This window comes from Dermacentor variabilis, chromosome 6 (assembly GCF_050947875.1).
Source record: "Dermacentor variabilis isolate Ectoservices chromosome 6, ASM5094787v1, whole genome shotgun sequence".
Classification (NCBI taxonomy): domain Eukaryota; kingdom Metazoa; phylum Arthropoda; class Arachnida; order Ixodida; family Ixodidae; genus Dermacentor; species Dermacentor variabilis.
In genome coordinates, this window is record NC_134573.1 from 172653701 (window position 1) to 172666495 (window position 12795).

Sequence of the window (12795 nt, forward strand, 5' to 3'; positions counted from 1 at the left end):
CGTCTCGCCTCGCGCTGTTGATTGCTGGCGTCCGTTTGGACAGTGTTTCGGGCTGCTTCGCCGTTCCCGGTTGCTGTGCCTTTGCATTAGGAGCCGCCAATAAACCTTTTCTCAATTGGTGGAGGTGCTGGGACTCAAACCCCGTCGCTTGAAACCCTGGAGCTGAGATCAAGAACGCTACCACCCGCCATGACCGACAGCTCCTCCCAAACGGCATCGACGCCACAGTCCATCACCTGCACCGGCGTTCCACGACAACGGGACCCCAAGGTCTTCAGCGGTGCAGACGACGAAGACGTAGAAGACTGGTTTGCGTCATATGAACGGGTGAGCGCACACAACAAGTGGGATGATCCAGCCAAGTTAACTCACGTCATCTTTTACCTGGCTGGTGTTGCCCAACTGTGGTTTCACAACCACGAAAGTGACGTGCCCACATGGTCAGTCTTCAAGACAACCTTTACGGAAGTGTTCGGCCGACCCGCTGTTCGCAAGCTGCGCGCCGAACAGCGCTTGCGCGCCCGAGCACAGCAGACGGCGGAAACGTTCACCAGTTACATAGAAGACGTCGTGGACCTTTGTAAACGAGTCAACGCCGCAATGCCCGAAGCTGAGCGAATTCGCCATATACTGAAAGGCATCGATGACGGCGCATTCCAGATGCTCCTAGCCAGGAATCCGCGCACTGTGTCTGAAGTTGTCAGCCTGTGCCAAAGTTACGATGAGTTAAGGAAGCAACGCGCTTCGACTCGGCGTCCTTTGGGAAGCGACGAGTTGTTGGCGAGCCTTGACAACATGTACGACCCATCCTCATTCTTTCAGCGGGTCAAGGACTTTGTGCGTGAGGAAGTTGCCCGCCAACTTTCTTTAGTCCCCTTCACTCAGGAGCCCACCTCCCGTCTTCCAAACTCGCTCCGCACCCTCATTTCCGAAGAGGTCGCCCAAGTTGTCCCTTCCGCACACCATCAGCCGCCTGCAGCCGCGAATCTCAACTCTACGCGGGCAGTGCAGCCTGTCGCCACGCCTCTCACCTATGCGCAGCCAGTCCTGCCTGTGGCCGCGCCTCTTACGTACGCGCAGGCAGTACGCAGGCCTCCACCGGCGTCTTTCACGACCCAGTCCCAACCGCTGCCACCGGAAGCCCATGCTACATCTTGGACCGCCCCGCGAGCTAATCCTTGGCGAACACCTGACAATCGACCCATCTGTTATTCTTGCTGCACTCCCGGACACGTCGCCCGATATTGCCGCCGTCGTCCTCAAGCGTTCGGCGACGCCTCGCGGCCCTTCCAGTACGGCAGCCAGCCCTTTCGCCAATACGCCGCTCCTTCCCCCCAACCATATGCTCGTGCTGACATCCCAGAATTTCCTTCGCGTCGCTCGCCATCCCCTCGCCGACGCTCGCTCTCCCCAATGCGTCGGCGACCCGCACCACCTGACCAGGAAAACTGAACGTCGCAGTTCAAGAGGCAAGAACTGCGCCCCATTCGAACTGTCAAAGTCCTCGCGCCTCTCCTGCTAACGTGGTCGAAATTTGTGTAGAAGGTGTTCCAGCATTCGCTCTTGTGGATACCGGCGCAGCCGTTTCTGTGATAGCCGCCAAACTGTGCCGTTCGCTGCGCAAGGTGACCACGCCGCTTTCTGGACTGTCGCTTCGTACGGCAAGCGCGCAGCACGTCACTCCGCACGCAGCCTGTACTGTACGTGTGCTTATTCACGGCATTGTTTACATCGTCGAGTGTATTGTTCTTCCCACCTGCTCGCATGACGTCATCCTCGGATGGGACTTCTTATCCAGTCATAAAGCCGTGATCGACTGCGCACGCGCCGAAGTTGAATTTGCCCCTTGTGACGCACCCTTGGACGACGATTGCGACCGCCCTTCTAAACTTCCCGTGCGCGAGGACACAGATATTCCACCTGGCTCCTTCGCCCTCGTACCCGTCTTTTGCGATGCCATCGCTGATGCAACGGTCCTCTTCACGCCGTCCGACGTCTTCATGGGCCGTAAATCTCTCCCACTACCCTTCGCGACGCTTGACATGGCTGGCGGCTGCAGCAATATTTACTTTTACAATCCCCTCTGTGCGCCTCTTACGTTGCTCGTTGGTGAATGCCTTGGCTTCGTGGACCTCCTCGACTCTTCGTCTTTGGTTGACGCCCCTGGAGACTCTTTTGACGTCGACCCCGGCCAACCATCTTCGATGTCCGCGCTTGAGGAAACGTCCAGGGTTGCGTTCTTGAATGCAATCGCCGATACCCTCACACCTGCCGAACGCGCCGACCTTCTTGATCTCCTGCACAAATTTAGCAGTTCATTCGACGTTTCACAACCTCACCTGGGCCGCACGTCGGAAGTGCAGCACTACATTGACACCGGTTCACATCAGCCGTTACGTCAACGACCATATCGCGTCTCTGCCGAAGAGCGTCGTGTCATTACCACCCAAGTCGAAGATATGCTGCGCCGTGATGTTATTCAACCTTCGCACAGTCCCTGGGCATCTCCTGTCGTTCTCGTTCGAAAGAAGGACGGGTCTATTCGCTTTTGCGTCGACTACCGTCGGTTAAATAAGGTAACGCGCAAAGACGTCTATCCTTTGCCGCGCATCGATGACGCCCTCGACAGTCTTCAGGGAGCAGAATTCTTCTCGTCCCTTGACTTGCGTTCAGGGTACTGGCAGGTCCCGATGGCTGCGGCCGATCGCCAGAAAACCGCATTCATTACGCCTGACGGTTTATATGAATTTAAGGTGATGCCTTTCGGGCTTTGTAACGCCCCTGCCACCTTTGAACGACTCATGGACACCACGCTGCGTGGCCTCAAGTGGTCTATATGTCTGTGTTACCTCGACGATGTCGTGGTTTTCTCGCCTGATTTTCCTACTCACCTGCTCCGCCTCAGACAAGTTTTGACCTGTCTAACGAACGCTGGCCTTCAACTCAACCTCAAGAAGTGCCGCTTCGCCGCGCGAGAGCTCACCATTTTAGGCCACGTTGTGTCCAAGCACGGCGTTCTACCCGATCCTGCAAAACTTCGAGCAGTCGCCGAGTTTCCGAAGCCTCAGACCATCAAAGAACTTCGAAGCTTCGTGGGCCTATGCTCATATTTCCGGCGCTTTGTTCGAAATTTCGCATCGATCATGGCGCCATTGACACAGCTTCTACGCGGTGACGCCGCCCTGTCCTGCTGGTCCCCTGCATGTGACTCCGCCTTTGCTACGCTGCGTCGTCTTCTCATCTCCCCACCTATTCTTCGCCATTTCGACCCGTCAGCTGCAACTGCAGTACATACAGATGCCAGCGGGGTCGGTCTCGGCGCCGTACTCGCCCAACGAAAGGCGGGCTACCCCGAATATGTAGTCGCCTATGCGAGTCGCACACTGACGAAGCCTGAGGCCAATTACAGCGTGACCGAAAAAGAGTGCTTGGCTTTAGTATGGGCACTTGGCAAGTTCCGACCATATCTGTACGGGCGCCCATTCGACTTGGTCACAGATCACCATGCGCTTTGTTGGCTCGCCAACTTGAAAGGTCCCACTGGCCGCCTAGCCCGTTGGGCACTACGCATCCCGGAGTACGATATTCGCGTCGTATACCGCAGTGGACGCACACACTCCGACGCAGATGCCTTGTCTCGTTCACCTTTACCTCCAGACTCGGCCTGCGCAACAACTTCCGCACATTCCGTGTCATCTCTCGACATGGACTCCTTTGAAACCGCACAACGTCGTGACCCGTGGATCGCTTCTCTTTTCGACTATCTTTCTGGATCGTCGACCATCCCTGTATCCCGCACCCTCCGACGCCAAGCAGTTCATTTTGCCATTCGTGACCAGCTGCTGCACCGACGCAATTACACTCCTGAAGGTCGTCGGTGGCTTCTGGTGGTTCCCCGCAGCTTACGGTCTCAAATATGTGCCGCTTTCCACAACGATCCGCAGTGTGGCCATGCCGGAGTCTTCAAGACGTACGACCGAATTCGCCACCGCTACTACTGGCGCGGCATGTACAATTTTGTTCACAAGTTTGTTCGGTGCTGTCTTGACTGTCAACGCCGCAAATCGCCGCCTTTACGCCCATCTGGTGCCTTGCAGCCGCTCCCGTGCCCTGCCACACCCTTCGATCGCGTCGGCATCGACCTTTACGGCCCGCTTTCTTTGACACCAGACGGCAATCGGTGGATCGTAGTTGCTATTGATCATTTGACACGTTACGCCGAAACTGCTGCTTTACCAAGTGCTACAGCGCGGGATGTAGCCTCTTTCGTCCTACATCGCTTCGTGCTTCGACACGGCGCACCTCGGGAACTCCTCAGCGATCGAGGTCGCGCCTTCCTCTCCGAAGTCGTCGAAAGTTTGCTTTCGGAATGCCATATTATTCATCGGACAAGCACGGCATACCATCCACAGACTAACGGGCTCACAGAGCGATTTAACCGCACACTTGGTGATATGCTCTCTATGTACGTGGCATCTGATCATGGTAACTGGGACCGCATCCTTCCATTCGTCACGTTCGCGTACAACACCGCGATCCAGGCCACTACGGGATTTTCACCTTTCTTCCTCCTGTATGGCCGCGAGCCTACGCATACCATCGACACGCTCCTTCCATACCGTCCTGACGCCTCCGAGTGTCTCCCTGTTTCCGAAGTCGCCCGACAAGCCGAAGAATGCCGCCAGCTAGCACGCTCCTTTACGGCAGAGCAACAGCAGCGCCAGAAAGAAAACCGCATCGACACGCATCCCAACACGACCTACGCTCCAGGCGTTCTTGTATGGTTGTCGGTCCCTTTCCAAACGCCGGGGCTTTCCTCGAAACTCGTCCCAAAATTCGAAGGGCCTTACCGAGTGTTGGAGCACACATCCCCGGTGAATTTTCTCATTGAGCCCCTGTCACCACCTGAAGACTTGCGCCGGCGTGGACGTGACATTGTCCACGTCTCGCGTCTCAAGCCCTACCACGACCCTCTGCCTCCCGATTCTTAAGGTGCCAGGATGGCTCTTTTTGTCCGGGGGGAGATTGTGAAGAAGAAGACGCGCCTCGCGGCACAGCCGCATTGCCAACGCGCGGCTCGTCTCGCCTCGCGCTGTTGATTGCTGGCGTCCGTTTGGACAGTGTTTCGGGCTGCTTCGCCGTTCCCGGTTGCTGTGCCTTTGCATTAGGAGCCGCCAATAAACCTTTTCTCAGGACATACACAAGCACTTGGAATGCCGACACAGCAAAGGCGGTGCTAACGTAGACATGGCCAGCGTGGGTAAAAGTGTAGTATCTGTTCTTATCAGCTTAATATCTGATACGGGTTGTATTTAAACACAAGATATTAAACTTATTTTTGCAAATTGGTAGAGTGCTTGAAGCCTGCTTCTCCTCTGCCATGCATCGGCCAAGTATTGCACTACCTTCGGGATCGGCCCAAGGCATTTGGTCTACAGACATCGATCCACTGGAAACTAGCCACATACAGCTTTGCTTTAAAAATGTAAGACCACAAGCCATAGTTAACTTTAAGTGTGGTGCACATCCCATTTAATGTTCCATTTGTTGCCCGATTTTGGACCTTAATCCCTTTGTTCCTTCATAAAACCATGCTCATTCGTTACTGTGGCTCAGTGACTACGGCAAAACCTGTCAAGCATGGGGTCGTGGGTTAGACTGCCGGCTGCGGAAGCCACATTTCCGTGGTGCAAAATGCAAACACACTAGTGTACTCAGATTTAAATGCACATTTAAGGAATCCTAGTGGTCAAACTTTATCAAAAGCCCTCCATTGTAGTGTCCCTCGTAATACAGTGTGCAATTTCAGGATGTTATAACCCACAAAACCAAGCTCAGTGCTACATATCCATCCAGGGCAACATAGCAGAGACCATAAGAGTACTCTTCCTAGGGCCCTGGAAAAAACATGAATGCCCCATGCTTTTGGAGAACTCGGAAAGACAAACGGGACAAATGATGCAGAACTCGCCTTTCCAAATGAGCCCTGTCCGAGAACCTTGAGGAGCTTGAACTGACTGGGATCGCCCTTTGGGTGGCCTTCTTTTGTAACATTTGTCAGCTCAATCTCGTGTGTCCCTTCTGCCATGTCATTCGTTTCCATGTCCTGAAGGAAAACAAAACACCCAAGTTAAAATAGGAATATTTCAATCAAGACATCTTGAAAGATTCATGTCAGAAGATTGGTTTTGCCTGGCAGGTGGTGACTGCAGGTATTCAATATCACATTTGTCCAATATACGTATTGAACATTAGACAGCTGGCCTCAGCAGCCGGAGAAACACAGCTGACACAATGAAAAGCTGCTGTTTTTTTTTTTTTGTTTGTTCTGGGACCTGAGCTGCCACTTGCAGGGTGTGATCTATATGCACTTCTTTCCTTCCAAAGCGGGAGCTTTTAAAATGGCAAAATAGGAGGGCTGCCAAAGCGTGAGCTTTTGTTACAGTGCTCATTGCAGAATGGGGTGAATATATGGGTACCTATTTAAGAAACCAGATGTTTTTAAGCATTTCTTGGTGTTTGGGATGACCGAATGAACATGTAGAAACTAATAAATGGGCGCCAAGTGCAATTGTGTGTTTGCAATATTGGCAATGTCCAATACATTAGACAGTGTTCCCTTACAGATATTCAAAACGCTATAAGAAGTGGTTTTATGGATTTCTGAAAGACAAAATAGCATAATGATATAGATGGAACAAATCCACGACACAGAATACACTCAGGAGGATAAACAATGTAGAACAGTGAATGCCTACAAAGCAATACATTTTTTTTAATATGCAAAAGCGCGTGAAAATGCTGCCAGAAAAAATGTGCACAGAGGCAACATCCTAAAACATAACTTGCTTCGAGGCGCACATGAAAGTGCATGCGCACATGGTTGAATGTGAAGCTTTCTCCCAGTGCAAACTGAATCAAAGTCCAAAGCCAATGACCAAGCAACGAACCCAAAAAATGCTGAGCGACCCGATGCTACGTGTATGTGATTTGATTGCTTACTTAGAATTGTATTTTTTTAACGTAGAAGTTGAATGAAGATACATTTCGTTAATTTGCATAGCCTTTATTTTATATCATGTAGCCGTTGATGACATGCCCACACTCACACTTTCACGGACAACTCTACACTTGCACAGTACTGCCTTGTGATCACTGTGGTAGACAGTCAGAGGCTCTGCCATTGTAATGTGACACAGCCTGTTTGCAAATGCGAGATCAATACAGGAACGGTGCTGCATTATGGGTTTCTGTAGTGTCTACAGTTTCAATGAGTAGAGATCTAGCAATAAACTCTCAATCCATTTGCCAAGCTCATTCGCCACATCGATGTTAAAGTCATAGCACACGAGGATTGGTGCACTATGTGGCTTTAAGGTCTTCATCGTTTCTGCCAGGACCGTTTCCACGTCACGAGATGTGTTCGGTCTGATGTACACACTGATGATCACAAGACCAGTGGGCAGCTCGACTGCACAAGCGTCTCCCACATGGCTTCTACATGCCATTTCCGATACACGGAATCAGCCTTACGGGCACAATCATGCTCACACTTACATTCGCATATGGTAGCCTCTTCTGCTGTGTGCTGCATCCGTGACCTACCCATAGTGACAGCTGGAAATGCATTGTGTGACGTGCGTAATGCAATGGCAGATATATACAGTTAGTCTGGGTAGCACGGCGTTCAAACATCTTTCTTTAAGAAAGGGGCTTAGATTCTTTCTTCCAGATCCTAAGATGAGCTCGTATTCACACGCACTTGCTGTCTCCAATAAGCAGAGAAGCTCATTTAATCGCGACAGGGGTGGTGTCATGCCTAGCAGACGCAACTTGCACTTCCAGTGAACTTTCTTGCTGAGCTCGTCGCTTCGCACCGTTATTAGGCACTGACCAGCCGGCCAGTCGATGCTGGCACAGTACTGCGAATGTGAACTGTAGCGGTCTATGCAGGTGGGAGAGTTGGTTTTCCTGCAGTGCGTTTTCAGTGGTCATGGACGAATCAGTGAGACCTAGAAAGCTTCGTTTTAAAAAACAATGACTTAGAAGTAAGGAAGTTAAATGCAAGGGAATCGACAAAATCAACCCTCTATATGTTAAACAAACAATGTTGATAACTCACTTGGGTTTCATCATTTTCGTCAACAGCCATGTCTTCACCTGGCGGACCCTGAATGACAAGTAATGCAAAATTGATGTTAAGGTAATTCATTTCATATGCATGTCGCACTGGCAAACCAGAGTTGAGAAATAATACCAGTCAGGGCTGTGATGACAGGGGCAGAGTTATATAATGACACAGCAACAACTGCACTCACTGCACACATTGACCAACATGATGCTTGTAATACTGTAACTTCTAAACACAATTTCCCAAGATTATTTAAGAAAGAAACAGGGATGGAGAGTTACAGTGAGAGAGAAAAGGCACAGGAGAGGGTGGCTCTGAGCTCTAACGCAAAGCCTGAATTATTTTTGACTGCCCAGTGAATGGCTTAATATTTCAAAGCTTGAAGTTTGAATAGACAAAAGCAGCCAAAATCTTATTTTACAAGAGCTTCCTACAATATTGAGTTGCTTATGGTGCAATAAAGTCTTCAAACTGACTGTTTTCAAACAAGTCTTGCATTTATTTCCTTAAGTGCATTCTATCAGGAAGTGCTAACAGACAAAGGGTTCTGTTGAATTAAATTTATTTCTCTCATTCAGCCAATGAAACTATTCATAAACGGAGTCAATTTCGTATTCCTTCAGTTCCATTCAACAAGGTATTATGGTGCAGACAAAAGTGAAAATTGCACTGGTTATGAATTTTACATATCAATGTCAAATGTTTGCATGCAAGTGCTGCACAACTGCAGGCCTGTTGTTACAGTGAAACATAATTATTATGCCAAGTACTTTTGTACCATATGATGCTCACCAGAATGATTCAATGAATATTACCTTTGCTGAAATGCCCACCGACCAGACTTGGACAACTTACATAAAAAAATGTAGCCATTTACAAATAATTCATTCAAAATTGGAATTGATTACAGCAACCATTTGCTGCTCCTTGAAACTGATTGAGTAATTACTAGGAAGTAATTGATTACTCTTACATTACTTTCCTCCCAACATTTACTAACATTGCACAATACATTGAATCATTGACAAAGAAATGAATTTGGCTTCGCAACTTCATCTTGCGTCTGAACATCCAGACAACTGAATGCACACTCAATCACATCGACAGCGAATCTTCACACAGTGATGCATGGTGTTTACATCACATCTTGAAATGTACATGACCAGATTTTCTTCTTGTTCATCCTCATTGTGAACAAGGCTCCTGAGCGGAGACGAAACATGTTTTATTTCATTCTTATAGTCGGCATCCAACTTTACACTACCTACGTCTCCTCCCGACCAGACGGGTTTCTGTCAAACTCTTGATTTCATTGCATAAATAGAGCAAGCAGAACAAGCTGGCCAGGCTCTTTCACTGTGTCCTCTGCAGCTATTCACACATTGTTTATCTTCACTAACGATTGTTTCAAAATTTTCTTCAGTCATCCTCTCTTTTTCTTATCAAAACTCGCGCTGGAGAGAAGGGTGGGGCTGTAACCGACGAAGACATTGCACATGAGATCATGGTTACTCAATTCCACAATGCTTGGGTCTGGTCCACTATGAAGTGCCGAGCTTCATTTTTCCTGGGGCTCGGAAGGCACTCCCAGTACAGCCAATGAAAAGATGGAAAAATCGTACTGAAGGCGAATTTCTCTGATCAACGTTCAAAGTTAAGTTCATCAAGGTTGATAGTCAGGTTGCCTTGTTAGATCTTGGGTCAAGCCATTGCCTCGTGCCATAGTAATTTGTCTGTTACATTGGTTAATCAGCCATGACATGTGTATCACAATAGAAACATGCACTTTCTGCGATATGATGGTAGTTTTTGATAGTTTATTTGTGTATAGGGCAGTGGGGGGGGGGGGGGGGAGGCTGTGTGTTGGTCATGTGATGTTATATATTGGTTGTTTTCTTCCAATAAACAAACTGTTAGCCAGCAACATATTGTATCCCCTTCTATTCCTTTTGTCCGCATTTATCGTGCTGTAGCTACCATGAAGCTTCACCAACTCACATAATTTTCCATCTTATTGAGTCGCTATCTAGCTATAGCAGCACCAGTTCAATTTGTCAGCTAACATTTGGTTTAGCGTTCTGGACGAATCAAACGTCGAGTCTGAGTTTGCCTGTCTGAACATATGCATTCGCAAGGCTGCTGCATGACACGACCACAGTTCTAATGTTGCTCCTGCCAAATTCAAGAGCTCAAAGCTGCATCGCCTATTACAGCTTGCCTCGTCAATGAAGTCGTCACATCTAATTCATTATTGAAAAAAGTAATTGAATTACACTGAGCATTACTCAGTAAAAAAGAAATTGATCAATCACAGAACTACAAAACAATAATTGATTCCAAGTAATTAATTGCATGTAATTCATTACAACAAGTCTTCCATATGCATACTTAAAGCAATGCCAAACAGCTGACCTACAGCATTAAAGTCTTCATAAAATCTCTTTTTTTTTTCTGTCTCTTTCAGGAGGCTAACGAATATTTAGATAGCAACGCTGCCTTTCACAAATGCTAACATGCCCATCAACCATTTTACTGAAACAATTCCGCGAAAATTTTCCATAATTATGCCACACTATGATCTCCGTTTCCGAACACCATGTAATGAAAGGTGCTAGCAGGTGATACTGAAAGATGAGCAACAGGATCAAATGACAATACCTCAGCAGCTCGATGCTGTGCTGCGAATATTAGTCACCATAGGCGATCGGTAAGTTGGGCAATGTAAGAGATCATGAATTTTATCTAAACGATAGCACAACGAAGTAGGAGAGTTTCAAATTAATCAGGGCAACGATTTTCAGAAAAAGATATTCAGACAGTAAGAAATGTGCTGAGCTCCCGTACCGAGCGCATACACCTATGCGTTCCTATCATTCCAGAACACACGTACCGTGAAGAACGCGTCCAGCGGATATGTGAGAAGTCTACACGGCGTCAACGTAAAAAAATAATAAATAAAGAAAAGCAAATAAATAAAAAGAGAAGAATTTTAACTATGAGACATGCCGGCATTCACCGCTCCTAGTACGGCGGTTCGCGCGCTATGTACGCTACGATACGGCATTCGTTCGCCCAACGGAACCTCTATTCAACGCTTGTAATCGTACCAAGTGCCTGTCACGCACTACTAGACACGACCGGCACTTCTTGAAACGTTAAAACGACGATAGATATGGGGGATGAGAAAAAAGAGAACGATACAAAGATTGAAATGCGCGCAGGACTTATCTATCTTATCAACGTTGTCGTATGGCAGTGCCTGTGACCGAGGATTACATGTTAGCTCGTCGCGTCAGCTTATACACAACGCAAACATCCCAAGCCGGATCGTGCCCCTATATTACGGCGATCCTGAGTCAGCGTCTAGGAGAGACAAGATAAAGCTCAAGATGGTTCCGAGAAAAAGAGCTAATAATAATGGCCAGATGCACAAACATGGAATCCGCCGTGTTAAAAACATCTCATAAACAGGTCTGTCAAATACTCTAGCCGTTCGCCGAAAGGTGCAGGGAGGTTACAGCGCTACTCCAGCTACGCCAACAAATATCACGGCCAGAAGAACCACGCAAAAAACAAGGTAAAGAAAGCGATGCCGGTCAATGTTTGTGTTACAGGGACGTCGCCGTTGGGACGACGGTGAATAATGAATAGGCGACGGGCGCACTCACCCCGCAGTCCGTTTTGATCTCGACCCAAGGGTCCGCCGCAAGCTGAGCTAACGGCATTATACTCGCCAGCGTAAATCGTAATATGATTGAAACCTTTCACCCTCAGACACATATATATGTCATCTGTTTCCTGGCGGTAACTTCCGCCAAGATGGCTTGCGCTCGGAAGTTCAGCCACAGGTCCAGCCTTTTAAGCACGGGCGGCGTCGCCAGCCGGCACAAGACTAGCTCATTGGCTTCAGTCTACACTTCGGCCAACGATTCGGCGCGAACACTGAACGCGATGGATGAATACGAGATGTGGCACGCAGACGCGCTGAAACAAACCTCGCTGCCGCGGTAAGCGCCACCTCGGAATGAACACAAACAGAACTAGGAAAATGACGCTCTAGCCTACAAGATTTGATGGCGCATAAAGTGCGGGCAAAAAACTTGGAGGCTATAAATCCGCTCTAGTGGCTCTAGCGTAGTTTCAAGAGATGGCGCAACAAAATATACTAGTTTTTTTGTTTCGAACAAAAGACGCACATTGCGCATTTTCAGATTTGAGAGGCGATGTTAACCACTTTTACGTTGTTACTCTCTTTCCCACTTATACTATAGAACCATGTTTGACTAATGTAGACATGTCATGATTTATCTGCACCTTCAGGAAACCTATAAATATATCTAAAAAGTGTCGCCCTTAAACAGACAAAGTGAAAACTGCGTGCAAAAGCTTGACACCATAGAGTTTCTCACAATGTAGTGAGAAACTCTATGGAGAGACCGATATAAAGGCACGGGAAGAACAACATCACTGAAACCATTAAGCCACGGACGCATGTATCGACAAGCGAATGAAACGCCCTTATGAATTTATCGCGGGCATGCCAGTGCCTTGAGACGCTTGGCGCGTTTCGATTTGGCCGCTTAGACAAGCTCAATCGTTGCACTTAATAGCAATTTTACGCGTTCCCGGCGTCTTCTGTACTTCGAAGAATATAGATTGCGCTG

General features: G+C 48.4%; 1 protein-coding gene and 1 pseudogene across 1 annotated transcript in view; one reads left to right on the forward strand and one right to left on the reverse strand.

The window, feature by feature from the left end:
- S6kII (Ribosomal protein S6 kinase II) overlaps positions 1–12057 on the reverse strand; it is a 37785-nt gene extending 25728 nt beyond the window's left edge. Inside the window, exons 1-3 of the mRNA XM_075696810.1 lie at positions 11800–12057; positions 8123–8170; positions 5972–6106 (exon numbers count right to left, since the gene is read on the reverse strand). Of these exons, the coding sequence (XP_075552925.1) occupies positions 5972–6106; positions 8123–8170; positions 11800–11856 (240 nt within the window). The 5' untranslated portion in view covers positions 11857–12057. The remainder of the gene's footprint in view (positions 1–5971; positions 6107–8122; positions 8171–11799) is intronic.
- On the forward strand, positions 5248–5427 carry LOC142586479 (U2 spliceosomal RNA; annotated as a pseudogene).
- Positions 12058–12795: the final 738 nt, after the last annotated feature.